Raw genomic sequence first — 23,203 nt, 5'->3', positions numbered from 1 at the left:
CAATGATCTGACTTTCAAAGCACAAGACTAAGTCATTTTTACTCTTGCCTCAGCCAAACATCTTGTAACAATAAATCTCTGGTTTGCCAAGCTCAAGTCATATCACAAGTTGCTGTATAAACTTTAGCTGTGAAACTTTGTCTTTGAAATACAGACTTTAAAGATAGCAGAGGAAAACCTCTGGAAAAAATATGAGGCCCTCTTGCACAAATCAACTATCCTTATTAATTACAAAAGACAAACCTCACAGACATGATGCTCATGCTAACAATCACTGACTGCAATCGGAGTCTGCTGTCAGAGCTTACACCTACAAGCTGTATGGCAAAAATAAAAGCCCAACAGCTTTGTTGCCACTGACAAAACAAGAGGCTCTGGCTATGTAATGGAGAAGGGGCAGATTTGGTCATTTAGAAAGGCAGTTACATTGTTGCTTTAACAGAATCAAAAAGGATATAAGGCAAGAAAACAAGCACTTTGCTGGTAATAAATAGCACCAACTTTTCTTGAACTAACAAGATATAACATTGCTAAAAAGGTGCATTTCCCCAACACAGCCTACCAAGAGGAAATACTAATTAAAAAAAAAAAAAAAGAGCGCAAAAACAAACCCCAAATTAAGTGATATGTTTAAAATGAGAACCAGTGGTGGGAGAGGGGGGGGGGGATAAGCTATATTTGGACAGTTGGGAAAATTTCAAGTGATCATAAATCAATGGTAAATGACACATTAGTTAAGTGTTGGCATCATAGGATTTTTGGCACATTTCTCACATTACACCCTAGCTCCCCCTTGTGTTGGAAAGCTGTAAACAGACAAGCAGACAGTCCTTCTAGGCCCTCAAATCCTTCTATTGCACAGATCAATGTAGTCTAAAAATAAAAAGCAACCTTATAGTGGAGAGAACCCCCTTTTTAAAAAAAAAAAAAAAAAAAAAAAAAAAAAGTGTAATAAATTAAAACTGGTCAATATTGCACAGAAATGCAACAGACATAAAATAAGGTGGCAATGTTTACAGTACAGAACAAAACACAGGCGTGCTAATGTGTGTGGGGGGAGGAGACATTGGTGAGGGGGAAAAAAAAAAAAAAAAAAAAAAAAAAAAAAAGTTTTTAAAACACAACCACCCCCCAAAAAAATATAAATAAAAAAAATAAAAATTAAGGGGGCAGACAACAGGTAATGACCAACACACACACACACACACACACACACACACAAAAAACACTTCGTACATTCAAACAAGTCATCACAGTTTGAGCACTTGAGATAAGGTCCGTTTTTGTGCCGTCACACCAAAAACACCGTCAGCGTTGAGCTGCATAGGTAGAAAGGTAGTGCTTCGCTTCGATCCAGAGTACAAGTTGTAGTAATAGCCCTAGCTGTAGGGGCTCTTCATGAAGAGTTCAGCTAATAGGGTGTTGCATTCACAAGATCAAATGAGCCCCGAACCTGATGAGATGGGCCCCGACAAGAGTCAAGAGTTCAAGAGATGCCAGAGTCGACGAACCAGTTCAGTAAAATGGCACACGATGTTCAAAAATGTCCGAGTTCCATGGAAACTCTATTTGACTTGAGCTGCTCAATAAACTAGGAAGTAACACTGATGAGAAGGTTAAGTCTGGGAAATCCTCAATCAAGTCTGTGCTGGTGTGCGTCACATTGAGAGAGGGGCTTCTGACTTCAGACAGATGTAACAAAATGAGTTCAGTCATGGATTTAAATTCAGTTTTCTGACGAGAAGTCGCGACATCGTGAACTGACTTGGGAATGCTAGCACAATAAGGTGCATTTTTGACAGCCTCCCACATCAAGATTAAAAAAAGAAAAGTATCATCACATGATCACTTTGATGGTTGTAGAGAGGCCTTCAGAAACCAGTTGGGACAAATACTGTATGTGTATTCTTTCATCTGATTTGGTTGAAGGCAGGAAGATTGTCCTTCTTTTTGCGTCGACAGCCGTTGCGGCCGTACTGCTGCTGGTTCCTGAAACCCGATGTAGCGTTATGAACTTGGGGAACAAATCTGCGCTGAGGACTGAAGTTACCATGACTTTGGCCTTGGAGGTTACTGCCTTGATTGTGCTTGAAGCCAAGTCTGGGATGCTCCAGTGAACCGTGGGAATTGGATCCCATGGCATAAGAGCGGCTCTGCAGTCCTCCTACCTGAGGGTGGTGAAGTTGTTGTTGGTGGTGGTGGTGGTGATGGTGGTGGTGGTGGTGGGGACTTAGGAGAGGGCTGGTAGAGTTCGTGTATTGTGAGATTTGAGGGGTTTGTGCTGCGGCTTGTGGCGACTGACGGTGCACAACGCTGATAGAAGGAGGGGTCTCGTGGTAGAAGCGGCAATTGGAGAGAGGGGGGATGGCTATGTTTTCTGGGAGGGACATCTGGATCTGAAAAATTGTGGGGAAAAAAGAAAAAGATTGAATTTGGGATTATTTTAAAGCATAAAAAGGGCATTTTTAAAAAAAAAAAAAAATGGATTTTGCCTTTTGTTAAAAACGTTATTATGAAGAAACAGACCGACCTGATGCACTGTGTGAATAAAGCCTGCTGGATGCGCAGTCCTCAGGTTAGTAGCCATCTGAAACATTGACTGGAAGGTAAGGGGATGGAATTGGATAGTAGCATCGGTGCTGTGAGGGGACTCCGATTCCTAGGAATGTCCATATACAAGTTAAGAAAGCCACACTGACAAGACAAAAACCTTAAACATTTGGACTATGATCAAGTTGTGATGGAACATTATAGCTGCTTTGTCTATGTGCTTTATCATTACATATTTTGAACTGCCACCTTGTGTGCCAAAGTGGTTGTCAAATAATTTGGTAAAATGAAGAAAATAATATTTGCCCTTACTATGTCACTTCCCGAGGAGGAAGAAGAGGAGAGTGAGCAAACAGAGGACGAGGACAAACGGTGATGGGGGCTGTTAACGAAAACTGGAGATGGTGAGAGGGAGTCGGCACTGAGCGGGGAGGATGCATCTCTTTGATCCCCACCCAGCATCAGCCTGGCCAGATCCTGTTCACAAGCCTCTACATCTAGGACCAAACAGATTACAGTTAGACTGCATTGGGTATATTTGCCACATTTTCCTCTTTTCAGCAACATCAGTTATTGAAACTGAACTCCAGTTCATGTTACGTGAAGCAGGCACGAACCAGAAGTTGAAGACAACATTCTGTGGTTTCCCAGCTTGGCATACTGCTTGGCACCCCACTTCTGGATTGTCCAGTCCCTGTATTTCAGGACCTCTTGTTTGACTTTGATGAGTCTTCCCAGAGTACTGCAACATAGAGAAAATAAAATATGACTACTTCGAGAAACACTGTAAAGATTAAAATCACCCCTAAACATAAGGAAAGGTTACACTGCTTTTTTTGGGGGGGGGAGCGGGTTGGCACGAACCTGTCACAGTCTTTGTTAGGGTATGCACGTGAAAGTGGAGAAACACTATGGCTCAGTACCATGTAGGCAAAGTCAAAGACCTGCTTGACTTGCAGGACTCCATATGAACTTCTGCCCACGTCGTTGCCTGTGAAGATCACAGAAACAAACACACACACTAGATTAGTTGTGCATTACAAGACGGACTCTAACAGCATGACACATTTTGGCATTCATATATCAAATGTTTTGGGATGTACAGCAATCATTTGCCTCCTCTGCACAACTTTTATTGTTACTGAACCCACAGGTGATTATACTGCAGCTCTTTAACGTTTTTATTTCTCTTCACTTTGGATTGGCCTTCCAGCAGCCAATAAATGCCTGTGTTTTTTTGCTTTTGCAGTAATGTCTTGTACAAATTCTATACACATGTCCGATTTGAACATTTTTTTTTTTTTTTAGTCTGACCTGGTTGGACTGGATCTTCTATGCAGAGCATTGATGGTCTGTTTCCATTCCCCATTTCTTTGAGCATTTCCTCCTTGCACAGGTAGGCTCCTCCATTTTTCACTCTGATGGCGGTCTTAATGTAGTCGAAATCACGGCCGTACAGTTCAAAAAATTCAATCAGCAGGATGCCCAGGTTAATGTTGGGACGGCTCGTGTCTATCCGAGGGTGTAGCTGATTAACAGGACATAAAGAACTTATTAGCTTTGCTGTGTAACATTTTAACAACTTTTTGGTCAACTTTTACAAAATGTTTTAATTTTAAATAAACCAGAGTGTAGTTATTACCAACTCTGGAACTAATCACTTTGCTGATGAGCATCAATGTGTACCTGCAGGAAGCTGATAGCCATTAGTATAAGACTGTATGAGCTAATGCCTCCAGTGAAGACTTCATTCAATTCTCTCTGCAACAGGAACTGCTTCAAAACGAAGATTAAGGGTGGCAGAACGGGGTACTTCTACAAGAGAAAAAATTAAAAAAAAAATTAGCAGAAAAACAAAACGATCATTTACATGAACTCATTTATTTTTTCAAAAAGGGAAAAAAGTCAAGTGTTAAAGGCTTACTTTAAGGTAGCTTTTGATGAACTGTGCTGCTTTGACTGCAGTCTCTATATTAAAGCTGATGTCCACTTTGACTCGTGTTTCACAGTCTGTAAGCTTGATGATTGGCACCTAAGGAAATGTCAGGAATTAGTTCACAATTTGGCAATGCCAAAATTAAAAAGCCAGGATTCTCTCTCGACTTACTGTAGCTTTGTCAAGGAGTTTGATGGGATGTGAGCCCGACACATTGTGTTTTTTCAAGGCTTGCTCCAGTTCTTGCAGCGGGGGATGGTCCCAGTTTCCGAACACCACCAGGTCAATGTCACTAAGGACGCAGGAGAATGAAAGCAACACAATTTTAAACCGTTTTGTCTCTCAGACACACACCGAATGTAAAAAAAATAATAGCTACAACAAGACAAAAGAGAAGTTACTGTAGCCATGTTCCAGTCAGAACACTTCAATCTTATCTGCTCAACAAAAAGGCTTTTGACTACATAACATACATATGCACATATGTACAAATAATAAAGAAAGCAGCAGTGATCTCTGCCTGTTGGTTTGTGTACACATGTTAGAGAGACAGTTTTATTTCATAACCAATATTTAATTGTTCAGGCAGTTTAATTTTCATTGCTGAGTGAGTATTATGTGAATCCAATGAAAACAACCATTGCACAAAACAGATGCTGTATGTACCCACTCCAAAAATCACTTCATTTGCTAATGCGATACAATGTTTCCAAATAAGGCTGCTGAATATTTTAAACTCCTGCATATTTGCTCATATTTGCTGAAATGTCACTCCCCCCCCAACAGTCTTTATTTCTGTAACTCAACTCTCAGGACAAGACCTTGAGAAACACACTGCATACATAAAAAACTATAACAAACAGCTTCTAGTTCAATGTAAATTCTAGCAGAATGAAGACTGAATGCAGTGTGGCATTTTAATATTGACAAAAATGGTGCTCCCACTTCCTAAAACGCAGCGCATTTTACATTTTAGTAGCCCGTGTAAGGAGAGAGTGCATGTCAACCGTAATGCAACAAATGTTACCTTGTTGGAAGATAAAGTCCAGTGCTGAAGCTGCCAAATATCTCCACCTGCAGAGCACAACATAGGTTTGGGTTCAAGAGCCATAAGCATATCTGAGGTATTTGCTAGCTTGACCTTGACTTTGAGCTGACAATGTGGAACCTTAAAAAAAAAAAACAAAAAAACAAAAAAAAAAGGACTTCAGTGTAGTTACAATTAAGGTCATACATGTTTGCACAATCAGCAGTTTTTCCCTTTATACACCACCACAGTGGGTTATTACAAATAAAAAAGTACATTTTTTGTAATAACACACAGTTTATTTATTTCAAGTGCTGAACTTAATTGGTAGCTGGTCACTGAAGGTGGACATGATTAAACTGACAAACCAAAATCAACCTATCAGAGATGGCAAAAAGTTTAGAAGAGGCCGAATCAACAGTCAAGCACGTCCTTCAAAAAGAGGAGTACACAATCTAAAAGACCAGCGCAGGCAACTAAAGAGGATAACAGCAGAGTTTGTTTTTTTATCTTAACCATCAAACTTCCCAACATCCGAGTCAAGAGCACTCTCGAGGAGGCAGGTCTATCACTGACAAGGTCAACAATCAAGCGAGACCTTCTTGAATACAGAGGGTATGGAACAAGGCTCAAATCATACACTCAACATGGCAAAATTAGACTTGACCAGACAAAATCTAAAAAGAAAAAAGGCTGCTCACCTCAGGAAAAATTAAATCATGATTAACTTGTACAGAAAGATTGGAAGAGAAAAGTATGCAGAAGGGGAAACTGAAGCATAGCAGATCACCTGACAAGCATGGTGGAAGCAACATCATGGTACCGGCATGTATGGCTGCCAATGGAACTATGTCACTAACGTTTACGGATGATTTGACTGCTGACAGAAGTAGCAGAAGTTCCCCTTTAGCAAGCTGTTATTTGTGATTTAGGGAAAGAAAGAAAAAAGATTTGCAAGGTCCAATTTAGTTTGCAATCTTATTTATAGTTTTAAGCCATTTGGATAAATATTCACTACTTACCAGGCGTCTCCGAGTGTGCAATAATACAGTCTGGACACAGCTTGCCATCCAAGCCTGCTAGCATTAGGTGACAACTTTGTGCTCTGCCCTTTTGCAAATATGGTCAATTCTGGACTTAATAAAAACAATAAAACTCAATAAAAAAGTAAAGGCAAAGCCAGCTGCACTGCTATGTGGGGCAGCACATCCAAGGTTTTACTCCAGTCTTACTTGAGCAGAACTTTAATATTTCTGAGTCTTTTACATAGCACTGATTCTCAGATATCTGTATCTGTGCTGCATCCACACAGTTTATGTATCCAGCTTGTTGACCAGGCTTTCTAGTGTTAGCACCAACCCCTGATCTCCATTTTCTACATATAGTGTATGGTCAAAATACACTAATTTTATGTATAAGTCAAGATGTGCAATAAAACTATTGCCTCTGTAAATGTCTGGTTTCTAGAAAAGAAAAAAATAAATAAAATCAGCGCCAGGGATAGGAGGAGTAACACAGAATGATCTTCAGAGGAAAAGAAAGGAAAAGAATCCAATTCACAGTGAGGCCCAGTGGGATTTCTGTGGGCCAGGATTAGTTCAAAATGTTTATAATGTGAACCCCCCCCACCCCACCCCACCCCAAAAAAAGAGCCATTTGTTACAGAGTGAACTCTGTTGGCAGTATACAACGGAAAATAATTTACTAATGTTACTTTGGGAATGCAGGCAATATGAATGAATGATTACATCTGGCCAAGTCTGTTTGGACATATAGTGTAAACTATGCTGCTGACTGCCTTCTGCATAAAGCAGGACACACAAATGCAGTAAAGTGCCAAACGTAATGACTGCTGAAACCATGAAAATCACAGGCCTGATTTATGCAGGGCATCGCAAACAAAAACAAGCTGCATAATCATAACCATAAAAAAAAAAAAAAAAATTACTGAATACACCAACAGCAAAGAAAAAAGAAATTGGATTAAGTGTGGGGCAAAAAGATGCCCTTTATTGCGACCAAGGCAGTAAAAAACGCTTGATTGGGGAAATCTCTGTACTTCCTCAGGCTTACAAGTGCCTAAGGTTGAAATATCCCTTCTGTTCTAGCATGTGTCCGAACATTTGGATGCCAGACAAAGACTGGGAGTAAAGGTTAGTTTTTCAAATATATCTGACTCATGTGTTCATTGTTACTCTGGAAGCAGGGAGGAGTACTCCTGAATTTAACAAGAATCTAACATCAGCTTGTGTCTTGGTTAACTTTAAGAAGGTACTCTGATACTAATAAGCCAGCATACTTGGCTTATGAGAGTGTTGGCAGCACATCACAAAAGAAAAAAAAAAAAAAAGTATGTAAAATTGAGCATCCCAACCCCCACCCCACACCAGAGTTACCTGTCCAACTCTGGTGTTGTGTGCACAGGTAAACATCTATTCTGGTGACACTCACCTGTACTGTGGGCCACAAATCTTTGATAATCCCCTCTATTCTGTTCACTACATCCCTTCTCATTGATTCTTCTTCTGGTTTTGGTGACATGAAGCTGAAGAAGTCCAGAATCTCTTCGTGAAGACTAAAAAGACGGAAATCAAGTGTAAACCAGATGCACATCTATGGCGAAACACTGCATTTGGATAAAAGAAAAGTTTGTCCATACCCCCTCCCTCCTTTTCCTTACCCATTGATGCCCTGGCTGTAGCGCCTGGTTTTCCACGGGCTACAATTAGAGTCTGGTTGATGTGCATTGGGGTCGGAGAACAGGGGGGGGTTGATGCCGTGGAAAGTGTTGGCCCTGTTCAGGTGCTTCCTGCGGCTGGTTGTCTGATAGTGGTGCTTGTTCCCATGCTGATTTCTTATCCCAGGGGGGGTGTGGTCGGCAGATTGTTGCATGCTGCGCCAGTCTTGCTGAACAGTGTGAAAAGGGGTTAGAGGGTGTTGCTGTCGGAGACTGTTCTCCTTCAACTCCTGCTTGCCGTAGTGCAAGAACTGGTTAGCCTCTTCTGTAACGCTCAAATTGTCGATGTGCAGGCAGGAGCCAGAGGGCGAGGAACTCTCGGCCTCCGAGTCCAGAGAGGAGGAGGACGGCGACAACGAGCCCTTCCTCCGGACACTTCCCCTCTCCCCGCTGCCGTCTCGCTTCGACAGGTTCCCCAACACTACCATCGGTGGCGGTGCTACATTTCTGCAATACTCACCGCGTGAGTCCATGGAGTTCGCGCTCTGCGCTGCAAAGTTACGTTGATGTTGAAGGCGGCTGTCGATACCGGAGCCTGCTCCGAATTCCTGAGGGGTTCCCCAAATGTGCATCCACAGGGAATTGGCAGGTACCTTCTGCTCCGGTTGGATCCAAGCAGTCCTGGGATCCATTGGACTCAGAGTTTAACGGGAACCCCTCTTCTCTTCTTAAAATGGCAAGCAATGTAACAAATGAAACACGCTGCAGTCAAGCAAACTAATAAATCCTACCGCGCTTATTCACTTATTATCCTCTCAGGGTTTCATGTCCGGAAACGGGTTTGGTTTTCCAAGCGGCTTCGCCAACTCCACTCCCCTAGTAAACCAGCAATATGGCGCACCCAGTAGCATTCAGCATCTACGCATGTCTGAGGGATTTAAATCTTTTGAACACACCCCTCAGCCCCGAGAGAGCGGTAAAGCTAACAATATACAGGCCTCACAGAACGGAAGCTGGCCCCTTGAAATGTAATTACATTTAATTATTTTATTTTGACGCACTAAAAGTAAATGAAAAAGAAAGAAAATAATACGAGCTACTTATTATTATCATTATTATTATTTCCAGTTATGGCGTTCTTTTTGTTGTTGCTATTCTCTTATATTTGGCCCAAAGCATGCTTTTGTTTCTATTAAGAATATTTCCCACTATTAACGACTACAATAGTTTTGATTTATAACATTTCTACGATTATCTGCTCCTATCATAACAACTAGTATTGAAGAGGTTAAAAAACTAATTCGTATGAGCTTGAATGTTATGAATGTGGATATCGAGCGATTGTAGATTTTATTTTGATAGGCAGTCCCGGAAATGGCAGCTCTTACAAAATTTCCACATTTAAGAAATCTGAACACCGGGTAAGATAAAACACGATTGTTATAGTGGTTTAGTAGTCCCCCGTTATTACTCTATTTTAATGACTCCTGACGTTTGCAAAATAAACCTCACTGTTCAACAAACTGTGAAGGTTTTATTTTTTTTAGGTTCATGCCATTTTTCATAAAAATAACAGGTTGATCAGATAGTATGCAGCATTCCCAATAGCTTTGAAATATGCACACATCACCGAGAATACCTAGGTTAATAGAGACTGCAGCAAATGAACACAACTTGGGTCAAAATTCGGACATTTTAATTTGAAAACCGCCCCCCAAAACAATTAAATAATCTCTCAAGCTTTTAACTGTACAACATATTTACTTTGGCAATCCTATTTTTCATGAATACAGACATTGATGCTACAACTGTAAACTTCAGCAGAGAAACATACATAGCAACAACACACATATGCACACTGTACAGACTTTACAGCATTAACCCGAGTATAACAGAAGTTATACCAGTACATTTGCTACAGGCAAAGTTTCAATTTAAAAAACAAAAACTGCTACAAAATTCAGAAATATAAACATTTTTATATAATTTTAGAGTAGAAGTGCACATAAAAAAATTAAAACAAAAAAAACAGTCTGCTGGACGTTTTAAAATTTTAGAACCACCAATTTCTAACTGCTTGTGAGTCACCCAGTAAGTTTAAATCAGCGCCAATTTATGCATCCGTTTCCAAAAAAAGGGGACAGACTGTCATGTCTGTGGATTTGTGCACTTCAGCTGTTGGCCTGTCTACAAATAGAGGCTAGTTGGTTAATGCAGCTAGTGACAGCAGGAGGGACACTTTGAGATGTTTCTCCTCTCCATTCTGCAAGGGCTTCCAGGGCTTGTTTGGGGTTGCACGGAGACAGGTCATAGATGCAGTAGACGGCTGCTAATTGCACCTCCCATGGCACACCTGCACACATGTGACATAATATAATTAGAACTGTTACACGAAACCCTTCCTTTTAGCAGCAAATCAGCAAGTGCTTAATGGCACAGAAAATACAGATAGGCAAATGTGCTTTAACATGTCTGAGACAGAGAAATATAAATCTTGCTTAAATCCACATTAGACAAATTAAAGAGATACCATGTTAACAAAAACATTGTATTCCCTTCAGTATGTAATTATTTCCTACCTTCAGCTGGTCCATGCCTACCAAATGTATTGATGACATTGGCAATAGTGACCACAGTAGAAATACACTTCTCCTTCAGCCCCAGCTGACCAAGGCATCCTATTACAAAAACAATTTAATTCATTTAATGTAATTTCCAACAAATCCCTCCAGCTTAAAGCTTGGTAACCAAATAAATGTAGGAAACATCTGACCTATGAGTCGGAGCACAGTAGCGACAGCCACATCAGAGATGGGCTGTTGTTGCTGTCTTGTTACCCAACTGTTCATCAGTGGCCACAACTCCTTGCTGTGAAAAAAAATGAACAAGTTAAGCAGAAGCTATGTGCCTTCAAGAGCCATGTTGGACATGGCTTTTTACATCTTATTTGTAAGTCACATAAAAAAAAACAAAAAAACCCAAAACCCTCACATTATTAAGCAAGACAGGAAAAACAAAATAACATACCCTAGTAAATTATCATAGGTCCACTTCCACTTCTTGTTTGTACAAAGAAGGTGCAGTGCATAGACGTGTTCCCAAGCCTCGGCTCCAAGGTCCTCCCCGTACCGACTGTGTTTTGTGAAGGACAAATTTGATCCCGATCTGATCTCAGACAGAGTTCTGGAGATCAGCTCGTCAATGTCACAGGGAGGAGTCTGCAGTGATATGGGAAGAATAAGTTTAAGAGGGCACACACTACTTAATTTAAAGAGAAAAAAAGAGGGGAGATTTTATTATAAATATATTCTATGTTTAGACATAAAGTCGACAAAGGGAAAAACACAAAGCTCTTGACTGCTACAGTGAGAGGGTGGCATTTAGTAGGCATGGTTTAGGTCCACTTTCTCTTTAGAGGGAAGGATCACTGCGAATCATTACACAGTTGATGTGAGTGATCACCGTTACCCTATCCTGATGGGAGTTTTCCCTTTAAAGGCTCCCATCAACTGGGCATGACAGGCTACTGAATGGTTTGATAAGTATGAAGATAATATAAATGATGGCCCATTATCTAATCTCAACACACTGCAAACCCAAAGGACACTTTGAACTGACTTGTTAGTTCAGCCAGTTACTGGTAGTGGAAAGGTCTTCAATCCACCCATAACAGTTCCATAAACTTGTACAATTAATGCCACAGTACACTGAAGCTCTTTCAGCTTTCCTTTGTTGCCCATTTGAAGTAATTTAACTTATATTTAGCAATAAACAATAACTACTGGATTAAAATGAGAACAATCTAGATGTCTCTTACACCAATCAGGGATAACATTATGACCACCTGCCTAATACTGTGTTGGTCCCCTTTTGCTGCCAAAACAGCAAACAACTGCGATGCACTGTCTATTCTCACACCTTTCAGTCAGAACCAGCATTAACGTTTTTGGCAATTTGAACAACAGTAGCTCATCTGCTGGACTGGACCACATAGGGCAGGTCCTCAAACTTGTTGCTGGGTTCACTACTGTTCCTTCATTGGACAGCTTTTGATAGATACTGACCACTGCAGACTAGGAACACACCACATGAGCTTCAGCTTTAGAAATGTGATCATCTAGTTATCACAATTTGGCCCTCGTCAAATTTCCCCACCCCCACTAACAGGTGCCATAAAAAAAAAAGACATAATCAGTGTTATTCACTTCACCTGTCAGTGATCTTAATATTATGCCTGACAGGTGTGGGTGTGTGTGTGTGTATATATATGAATGGAGTGCATACTGTTATTTAAAAAAATACCTTGTTCCAACCAAGAAATGCTAAAAGGCAGCTGAGAAGCTCTTCTGGTGCTCTTAGTTTGGTGACGGCATGAATGGCTTGGGACAGAGAACTGGTGTGTGTGAGAAGGTTGGGCCATGTTGTCACCATAAATAAAATCAGCTTCGCAGAATCTGGAAAATCTGCAAAAAGGATGAAATAAAGAAAATAATAGCAATATTAACTACAAATAAGCTTAAGTAATACATCACAACGAGTAGAGGTAGTTCTTTAACTTTAGCTTTCCATGCCATCACTATGTTTTCCAGTTAAACAACACCAAAAATCAAATTAGCTATCACGTATACAAGTTCTCTTAAACTGTCATTGGAATTATTTTAAATAAAACCATGTTAGTGTAGAAAAGCTGTGTAAAGCTTTTATAAATATGGGACAACATAAACTGCTCACCTTCTATTAGGAGGCTGTAGGCCAGGACACGAGCCTTTTCCACGTCTCTCCTCTTCCTACAGATCCCAGTGTAGACTCTGCAGAGGGCCTGCACGTGGTTTCCACTCAGGTCCATTTTCCCAGCTTTCAGTTTGTTCAGGATGGCCACAGTCATGTCATCTGCCTAAAGTGTAAACCGAGAGAGACAGAAAAATGTCAAATTACACACAAAGAACCTTCTTACTAGTCAAAGACATTCTGACGAGAGGCAGATGTGAACTAATTGCGTAATTTTGCTGACATGAAACTACCTTCATACTTGTATGTGGCAAAATGTACAAAGAGGGAGGAGGTAATACATTTACTGACAAAAGGGTTATTAAAAAGCATTGTAGCAGTAGAGTGTCATTATTTTATTTTCAGTCCAGTAGATCCTCCAACCAGAAATTAAAAAATAAAAAATGTAAGAACAATAAACAGTCTACTAACTGAGCTGCTCTGGCAAACCTCAGCGATGACCTCCTTCTCCTCATCTCTTAAGATGGGCTTTTTGGGAAGGTTACCAACATGCAGATGGCTCCGGATCACAGGCAGCAGATCAAAGCACTGGTCTTCAATTTTCCTTAAAGAGTTAACTATAAGATTTTTCTGTGGATGTTCTACAGATTTCAGGGATGAAGAGATTGTCTCAGTTTTCAGCTGTTCTAGTGTCAGATTCTGGGCTGATGAGGTGTCGTCTCCACTTTTTGAAGAGGACGCAAGCACCTGATTGTGAGTCACACCAGCAGCCTGGTCAAGCCTGAGACATTTACTGCTTTTAGGCTGCGGCATACCGATGGCAGGCCTTTTTTCTCCCCTCACTTCAGTCTTTGTGAAGGCCGTTGAAGTGGAGTTTATAGTTTTAAAGCTAGACTTCTGACTGTCGGTTGTCGGTAATGTTCCGCTCTCGGATGAGCAAATGTTGAGATTGACATTGCCTCGAAGAATGCTCAGAGTACGAGCCCGGGCAGAGAGCTCTGGATACATGGTGTCGAGAAATCTCATGGAATTTTCCTGAGATGGCGTCGCTGAGGATGATGAAGGAGAACTCATTGCTGTCAAAGGTAGGCGACCAGGGACTGGCACAGCATGTTTAGGCGTGGCAGAGCCGAACTGAAGTGGTGATGAGGGGACTCCATTTAGAGGGAGTGGGCTGTTTGTGGATAAAGAACTCAGCTGATGACGGTTCGGTGTTCTGTTGGTCTGAGTAGGTGAAGTAGGAGATTCAATTCCATCCATGGGTGAAGGAAATAAGAGTTTCCCAATAGCCTGCCTTGGGTTGATAGATCTGCTGACCTTTGGAGGAGTCTTCAAAGGGGTAAGGAGACGAGGAAGTGGAGGACCCATTTCGCCACGAACATTGCTTATGCACTCTGGAGCCTGAGCTTCAGCTGAACTTTCTCCTGAGGTAGTTTTTTCCTCTCTTACTAGATTTTCAGGCTCTACCATTTGCAAATCCAAAGATTTATCTTGTCCTTCTGCAGCAGGATTCTGAATTAATGGAGTAGTATCACCTCCCTTCATTTTATCCTGAGCCTGGTCTTCATTAGTAGCACTTTTGGTGACACCTTGTTCCTCTAAACTGAAAGAAGGCGACTGTATGTTTGTTGAAATAATTTCTGTCTGAACATCAGCATCCAATATTCCTGGGTTTGGCTGAGTGTCCAAAGATACCAGCTTTACAGTGGGCAAAAGACATGAGGGACTCAACTGGCTGCAAGGAGGATGTCTGTCTTCTTTTGCAGCTTTACAGTTTACAGTATTTGTCTCTGGGGAATCAGGCATCGTCTCCAATGACGTACTACTACTGGTGTGTATTTTGTGCTGAGGAAGATCTTCAACAGTAGCTTTTTCAATGTCACATTCTTTCTCTAAATTTGGAAAAGGAATTGGTTTGTTTGTTGAGACGTGGTCTATGTTAACATCAACGTTCAATTTTCCTGGATGACTATCCAAAGCCTGCAGCTTTATAGAGGGTAAAAGGCAGGAAGGACTCACTTGCTTGCAAAGAGAATGTGCACTTTCTTTCAGAGATTCACAGTTTACAGTATTTGTTTCTTGGAAGTTGGTCACTATGTCTATGTCAGCATCCTTTTTTCTAAGAGGTTCAACATTTGCTTGGCCAGATTCCTGATCAGCACCGGACTGGTCGTCTTCCTTCTTTAACAACGGAGATGAAGGGGGTGGAGGTATATTATTACAGGTTGATGATGCAGGACAAGCTGCTACAGTCCCCTGTGCATTCCCATCCTCCTTCCCAAGAAGTTTGATGCTTTCATCAACTTCCAGTTTCTCTTCAAGATGTTCATTAGAGACAGCAGTGATGCTGTCACTGCTGCCTGATGAACTTGGAGTATGTTCAGGTATATCAGAGTCCTTGCAGCCAGACCGTGTACTGTCCTGAAGTTTAAAAGAATCCAGAGTATTTTTTTCAATGTCTGAACTATTTTGTGTAGCTGCAACCACGATGCCTTCCATAGAGTCACCTATTAGGGCTGACTCTCCACCATCAGGAGCAACTGTTTTGTTATCAGTAATGTCACTAGGGCTCATGTCAACATCCATGCTTGTTACAGTCTCTGAGAGATCACTATTTGCATCTTCTAAGGCATTTTCATTTTCAGAGATTCTACTGATGCCAGGATTACAGGATAGAAGTGTACTTTCAGTGGGTAATGGCACAGCCTCAATCAATCCCGTAAAGCTTGATGTGGAAAACGAGGATGATGGTGGTGATAGCTGTGCAGATGATGGCTCCTGTTCAATCAGCATGTCGTTTTGAGGATGTATTCCTCTCATATCTGTAGCGATTTTGTCAATAACTTTAGGAATGCCGCCAAACTTGGTTTGTTCAAAGTCCTTTTCATTGGAAATTTCCCCCTCTCCCTCATCTGTGACTACCGAAAAGTCTGCATTCCCCTCCGTTTGAAGTGCAGCCGATTTTGGACTCCTTTGGCTTGATGGTGATGTTGCGACGTCTAAGGTCTGCTCTTGTTTAAGAGCAGGGCGGTCCTCACAGGGTTTAGAATGACTTTCATTTTCTCGAACCTCCATTTTCATGGATTCCACCTCAGTGTCCTGAAGGAAACAAGAAAGCAAGACTGTAATTTAAAAGATATTATACTTATCATGACCTAAGAATAACAAGGTTTATCAAATAGTAATCTTTCAAAGGTATTTGATTTTAAATAATTAATCTTACAAGTTTTATCAACTGATGACAATTCGAATTAAAATGCATATGCAGCCACCAAAGCTTTGAAACCTTTTAAGATACCAAGAAGGACTTCAACTAGTGTCTGACCATACACACGTTTCTCAAAAACAAACTTTCACATTATATTAAAGACTTTCCTTTAAACTACTGCAGTAAACAGAACACTGTGTAAAGCCATAAACAGGAAAATCAGCACATTAATCAACAAGCAACGACAAAAGCCGTTCATATTAGATCTAACCAAATTCTCACCAAATCTGGAAGTGGTGAAATACTGGGAGGCATGGGCTTAAACAATCTGATTATCTCTTCAAGAGATAATGTGTCCATCTCCGTACTTGACTCAGCAGTTTTGCGTGCCTTAGGTGATCGCTTGCTCTTTTTTGGAGTGCCTGCCTGCTTTCTTTCACCAGAGCACTGAAGAGATGCTTTGTGCTTGATGGCATCCTGTGTACGAGGAGACTGTTTTAATGGTGTACAAGTTGCTTTCGCTGGTATGTGGAAACTGTGGGGTTCACTGATCTTCGGAGAACCAAATGGGGACATTTTACTCACACGAGAGTGCAGTGTGGCTTGTGGAGAGGAAGGAGGAACTCTGGACTCTGAAATTAAAAGAATAAAAGAAGATATTGTGTATGTAGAGGTGTAGAATTGTTAAATAAAAGAAAAACAAACTGAAAAGACCGTATATGCTGTTATGTTACAAACAATACCGGGAAAGTGCAGCTGGTTTACAGACTCCTCCTGCTCTGGGTCTACACATGCCCACAAGTTCTCTAGCAACATCCGGAACTTTTCTGCAACACATGATAAAACATTATTGCAATTACAATGTAAAAATCAGGCAGCTTTGGGGGTTAGTGTGTGCACGCAGCTATTCAAATGAAATCACAAAATCTGTAAACAGCTGCATACCTTTGTCAATTTTAGGCTCTGCAGGTGCACTTGCTTGAGTTGTTGTGCTCCTGTATTCTTGAGAGATAATTCAGATATTGTTTAAAAACAGATTTTAAGTCAGGAAATGGATGCTGTTAAAAATTAAACAGCCAATGTTATCGTTTCCTTTAATGCTGAAAACATTATCGTTAATAATTTTCATTGTTGATTTTTACCTTTGTTCCTTTCCCTTTCCAGTTTCATCAGTCTCACCTACAATACAGAAATGAAATTATACACAGATAATGGTCAGATCCTATTCCAGAAAGCAGGTTTAGCTAACAAACTTGAGTATTCTGATCCAGAAAGCCAGTGAACTTCAACTCTTACCAGGGTAACAGACTGAACTTAAACTGCTGCTGGCAGGTTTTCTATAGCAAACTCTGATTTCTCTTTGACTCTCCCTTTCCTGCTGCGTCTGAACCAGCTGACTAACACCCTGATTCATTTCAAAGCTCAGAGCACTGAACTTAATATGAGCGCTTTTACAATCATCCAGTCTTCAGTATACAAGGATGGAGACAGCGATTTATAATCAGCTCAGAATAAAATGTAGTGTCCATCCACTGTGTGACTCTAATGCAGCTCTAATGCAGTACGATGACCTGGATGACAGAGAACCTTCACAGACATATTGCCGTACTCTAATGCAGTAATGCAGCTGTCTCTGCTCCAGAGTTTTGGCTGTGGATAACCATCATGGTCAGCACTGACATGTGTTCACATTCCTCTGTCCATTGGATTTCTCATCATCTCTCTCATCAGCTATTCTGGAACTGAAAACTCAGAGCTGTTGAACCTGTATTCTGGTCTATCGTACTACAAAATACTTTACTCCATAACATTTGTAAACATTTACTGCACCTGTAGATCGTTGATATTTTTCTCTAGTATGGTCTTCTCTTTGGTCAGTTGGGAAATTTGATGCTTCTGTTGGCAAACTGAATCTAAAAAAATATCAAAGAAATCACAGCTTAGACAGCAAACAAACACTCACATAAAAGATTCAGGACTTATTAACAGGAACAAAATATTTAGTCAAATTTGATTTTAAATACCTTCAAGAATTCTGATTTTACTTTCAAGGTGGTCCTTTCTGTTGATGAGAAAACAACATGGAACCTTTTTTCAGTACAATTCATTTTAAAAGCTTTGTTCACATATAAAAAAGGATGAACATCAAACTGTGACTAATCATATATTTCAACAGCTCGTGCAAATTCTTACGTGCTTGTCATCTTGGCGTTTTCATCCATGAGTTTTTCAGCTTGCTCTGCTTGTGCCTGAGATTTCTGCAAGGATGTCTAAACAAGTGACATTTTTTTTTTTATGGGTTTTAGCAGATTTATATAAAGCTACTGTGAATGCTAGCTGTATTTTTGTAAATGATGATATTAAACTAAAGTCAAACAATTCATTTGGAGAGCATTCCTTTAGTTTACCTGAGATATCAGCAAATCGTTTTCCACCACAGCCTTTTCTCTTTTCAGCTGTGCATTTTCAAGTGTTTGTTTGTCTGCCAAATCTAAGAAAGACAATTTAGGACAAATTCAATCAATTACAATCACAATATTATGCAAGTCTTCCCTGGTACAAATTACACCATGCAAATGCAAAGTACCTTTAACATTTTTTAGCTGGTCTTCAAGCTTTTTGTTCCTGAGGAAAATGGAAAATGCCAGTTAGCATTTTATAATGATATTAACATTAATAATAATGATAATACTTTTGTAGCACTTATCAAATCCAGTGTCACAAAGTGCTTTACCAAAAAACAAACCAAACCAAACCAAAAATAAACAAACAAAAAATTCCCCTCAAAATGAAAGAAAAGTAACAATTCCAAAGCAAAAAACATTATTTGTACTGTTATGACCAAGAATGGATCCAGTACATACTCTGCTATTGTCTTGCTTTTTTCCACCTTCAGTTTTTCCACCTCTTCAGATAGTTGTTCATACATCTTAAGTGCACTCTGTAAAAAAGAAATAATTTGTGAATAATCAGCAAAGGTCAGAAACTAATGAAATATTATTAATGTGAATTATTTGGTGTGAAAACAGTATTAAGAGTCAGACATATGATTACAGGTCAGGACATCAATTCAAAAGATTGTAAAGTGTAACCGCTTACCTTCTTTTCTTCCAGTTCTGCTTGCACCGATTCATAATCAGCCGTCTTTTTCTCCAGAGTAACCAGTCGGATCTGAAGCTCTTCCAGCTGCTGCTGAAGCCTGATTGTGTCACTGCATATAACAAGTTGAGAACATGGATCTGTGTGTGTTGAATGTAGCAAAAAAACCAAAAAACAAACCCAAAAATGTTTTGTTTTTTAATTCTACAAATTTTCATAAAGTAATAATGTCCTGACAGTGAATGGATATTGTTAATGAAAGCTTAGTTTTCAAAGATAAGAACTTTTTATATACATCACACCATTTATCCAGGTGTCTAAGTGAGAGGTTCACCATCTTAATTATCTGAGTAACACTGAAATAGAAAGTTTTACTTAAACTGATCTTAAACTAAATCTTTTTTTGGCTTCTCTCTTAGCAGTCGCCACAGCTGATCAGCTGCTTCCATAGCATCCTCCTCTGTCACACCAAACTTTGTTGCGGTCTTCCTCTTTTCCACCTGCCTGGAAACTCCATCTTCAACATTCTTTGTCTAATATGTCCACTCTCTCTCTTTTCCACATGTCTTTGCATCATCAGCAGTGTCCAGTCATACCTTATAGCAGATCTCACTACCATATGGCAAATACTTCCTTTCATTCTAGCTGCGATCATTCTGTCATCTCCACCCACTCAATCCTGCCTGCATTCTCCTCTTCATTGTCTGTTGCTTTGGATGATTGACCTCAAGCATTTAAACTCATCCTTTTTACTATGTCTACTCCTTGCAGTTTTTCTGCTACACCAGTCTCTTATTCACACAAATGTATTCTACTTTATTTGTACCGAATTTCATTCCTCTTCTCTCCATCCTATATTCACAAACAAGCAATGGTTAACGCTTTAAAACTTGTTTTAAAAAAATCAAGTAAATGTATAGTCACTTACGAACATCAGTTCCATTAGAAAGCACATAGGGAGAAACCTTGGACAAATTATTGTAATTTCAGCTAGTTTGCTTGTAGCTAATGACAGCCGCCATGTTTCCGAGCAAATCAAAACACTGGAGTTTTGCTTGTATGCCGAATACCGCAACTACGACCTGTTCACGTCTGAACGTAAGACATATTACCAAGGCAGTAACCGCTCGTTGGTACTTACTCTGAAACCGCTATCTTCTGTTTTAGTGCCAGGAATGAAGACACATATTCAGCCAGAGTCTGACGAAAGACAACAAAACAAACAGGGGACATCACAGGTGGTAAAGATTTATCAACACGTTAACTCCACAAGATAAAAACACATTAAATCGCTCCATACTGTTTAAGATCTGGATCGAAAAGACGAGGTAAAGCACTGTAATTGATTTCTTGGTAACAAAAAAGCCCCCCAAAACATCACCGACCTGCTGCAAAACAGAGCAGTTTTGACAGTTTCCAGTCGTCGCGTCCGCGGCGATTGCCAACGCTTTGGACTGATTCTCCCCTGGCATCATAGTAAGAAAAATCCCACCGATACCCAGGCAGCCGTTACGTTTTATTCTGAAAACGGAGAACTTTCATATCTTAGTGTCACAAACTCCACGACGGGTCGTCTATGTTCAAAACAACTTCACATTTTCGCGTCTCCCACGTTTACCAAGGACCCAAGCGAAGGACCCCTTTAGAGGTAGCTTTGCAAAATGCCTGTCGCCGTAAAATATAATATTTCTAACTAATAAGTTCAGAACATATTCATACTATATTCATAAGTTGCGTATTGAATTGAATATCGGTAACGCGTACGTGCGAATTTAAGATAAATTTTACCGCTTCCTTACCGTGATGCCTCCTGTTGGTCGAGTTTTTTCTTCAGGCATTTCAGTGTTCACTCTGTCAAACCCACTGTCAATAAAGTGGCGACATCTGCTGGACAAATTCTACATATTGGCTTTGTGTGTTTAAATTTGAAAAAGAAGTTAACACTCAATATTTACGTGTATGTGTTTATGTGTATCTTTTTTTCCATGAACTCTCCGTGTAACTACTGAGCTACTTAAAATATAGTTCACAGCCTGTCTATTGAATTCCGTTTTCATGATATTAATGTCACGTGATCTTTTTTTCTGCGTGAAGTCCACGTGTCGACTCTGAATGTTATTAAGGTGGAAGAACTGTAATTTTTTAGGTAGTTAGACTGTTTTGTCTTCAAAGTCCTACAAAACACAAATAACAATAAATCAAATACTAGTTAAGGCGGGATGTAACGATATTTCAGTATACAGGTCCGTGGCTTTGTCATCACTCCCTGGTGGTCTAGTGGTTAGGATTCGGCGCTCTCACCGCCGCGGCCCGGGTTCGATTCCCGGTCAGGGAACATCCCTTTTTTCTTTTGCTCCTGTATAGCTTCTCAAAACCGTTGCAACACATTAACCTAAAACCACTAGAAAATACTCAAACACCAAAACACAAATATACTTTAGGTTTCTACATTTCACGAAAAATTCCTCTCTTTGGTTCTTTACGCCAAGGAAATATGTATCTTTATGAAGGAAAATCTGAAAAGTTACCCCTATCTAAATACTCCAGACTGGACTCTGACATCTTGATTTTACAGCACAGTGAAGTAATCTGTGGTCTCTTTATAAACAGCGAGGGATAAACGTTTCAAAAGAAGGGACACACGTGCAGTAAAGAACAAAGAGTGGACTGGTTCTCAAGTTATAACACAGAGAAGCTGGGATTTACCGCACTCCATTTCCCATTTCCTACCAAGTCCAAGAGCACTGTTACTCTGCTATTCAGCTAAATAGTTGCCTATTCTTCAAAAATCTAATATAAAGAATATTTAACGTCATATTAAAATATTAATTAATACCCCAAACCCATTTACTGACACAGAACGTTGCACTCACTCCATTTTCATTTACAAATACAAAGTTGCAACATAAAAATGCATGTCACCCACCAATCCCAAGTACCATATATCACATATTTTGACATTATATTATTATTAGTTAGCAGATATAGTCAGAAGAGGGTGCTATTGTACAAGTAACAGTTCTCGCACTGCTCTCGCTCCCTCTCAAACCCACACAGTACTTTTGTTAGGTATCATAATTTTAAGTTTCTTTTTAAAATACCACTTTGGAGTTCAATGTTAATGTCATATTTTTTAATAAATGAAGATTCCTAGTTGGTGTTCTCCTTCTTGAAAGTTCTTCCAATTTCAACATAAGAAGAAACACTTGAAGACACTGTTGTAAATGCCATCATGACGGAAAGATCCTCTGACTGAACCTTCTGAGTTGCCTCAAGGCAAAGGAGCCACACTCTTCAAACAGATGCAGTCAAACAGAGATAGTGACTGTCTTTGACATACAATCTCTGCTGTTAACATTTTGGATGTTCTCTAAATTTGTCTCAGTCAACTCTTGTTTAAATCCACAGGAAGCTGTCTGAACCTTATCTTTGAATAAACAAAACTGTTCCATCGTCTTAATCCCTTCCTACATTTGAGGTTGAATTTTGTCATTTTGTTTTTTTTCCTCTGAAGTTGCTGCGGTTGATGTAAATGGATCCATATTTTTGCACTGAGGTCATAAATATTTTTGGTAACCTAATTACTAAGTTAAGTTAAAGGTTCTTCGACAGTAAAGCAGTTATGTGAGTTAAAGATCCGATCTCACTTGTGTCTCTTTTCTTCACATTGGCATGCACCAATAAAACGGTTCTGCATCACATAAAACCTTGCAGACATTTGCCTGTGAAAAAAAGGCCCACTGAAACTATGGCCTATATTTATTCAGTATTTCAGTGTCTAGACACAAATTCTCACATAGACTGAGTGCCTGGAGCCAGCCAATGACTTTAAAAAATGACTCTTTACTTTCTACATGATTTCTTCCTACTTTTAACACTCTTCATATTTCCTTCCTCACTGTCCAGCTGAAGGTCCTTATAACGGTGCCCCAGGGATTATGACAATGGTTATTTTGTTTTGGGCATCTGTGTCTCCTT

At 40.0% G+C, this 23,203-nt stretch overlaps 2 protein-coding genes and 1 non-coding gene across 3 annotated transcripts; 1 reads left to right on the top strand and 2 right to left on the bottom strand.

Annotated features, from left to right (window-relative positions):
* Positions 1-932: 932 nt before the first annotated feature.
* Positions 933-9,117, bottom strand: LOC100700459 (non-canonical poly(A) RNA polymerase PAPD7). Its single transcript, XM_005450554.4, has 12 exons — positions 8,194-9,117; positions 7,965-8,088; positions 5,514-5,560; positions 4,658-4,778; positions 4,475-4,582; positions 4,237-4,365; positions 3,865-4,078; positions 3,415-3,541; positions 3,168-3,292; positions 2,863-3,047; positions 2,531-2,659; positions 933-2,396 (listed from the first exon to the last, which is right to left on the bottom strand). Exons 1-12 carry the CDS (start codon positions 8,880-8,882, stop codon positions 1,911-1,913), a joined length of 2,484 nt encoding a protein of 827 aa, XP_005450611.1. The 5' UTR covers positions 8,883-9,117; the 3' UTR covers positions 933-1,910.
* A 747-nt stretch (positions 9,118-9,864) lies between these two features.
* On the bottom strand, positions 9,865-20,870 carry ice1 (KIAA0947-like (H. sapiens)). The gene is made up of 21 exons (XM_005450553.4): positions 20,611-20,870; positions 20,367-20,425; positions 19,226-19,337; positions 18,991-19,067; positions 18,714-18,751; positions 18,535-18,617; positions 18,320-18,396; positions 18,151-18,188; positions 17,957-18,039; positions 17,269-17,305; positions 17,072-17,128; positions 16,870-16,953; positions 16,712-16,758; positions 16,409-16,603; positions 13,390-16,017; positions 12,922-13,084; positions 12,493-12,653; positions 11,218-11,408; positions 10,964-11,058; positions 10,770-10,868; positions 9,865-10,543 (listed from the first exon to the last, which is right to left on the bottom strand). The coding sequence occupies exons 1-21, from the start codon at positions 20,698-20,700 to the stop codon at positions 10,362-10,364; spliced, it is 4,596 nt and encodes a 1,531-aa protein (XP_005450610.1). The 5' UTR covers positions 20,701-20,870; the 3' UTR covers positions 9,865-10,361.
* A 618-nt stretch (positions 20,871-21,488) lies between these two features.
* Positions 21,489-21,560, top strand: trnae-cuc (transfer RNA glutamic acid (anticodon CUC)). The gene has a single exon. It is a non-coding gene; the product is annotated as a tRNA-Glu (tRNA).
* The last annotated feature ends 1,643 nt before the right edge of the window (positions 21,561-23,203 follow it).

Source organism: Oreochromis niloticus, linkage group LG11 (genome assembly GCF_001858045.2).
Source record: "Oreochromis niloticus isolate F11D_XX linkage group LG11, O_niloticus_UMD_NMBU, whole genome shotgun sequence".
Classification (NCBI taxonomy): Eukaryota; Metazoa; Chordata; class Actinopteri; order Cichliformes; family Cichlidae; genus Oreochromis; species Oreochromis niloticus.
Note: the sequence above shows the minus strand (reverse complement) of the source record. Positions and strands in the feature narration are given on the sequence as shown.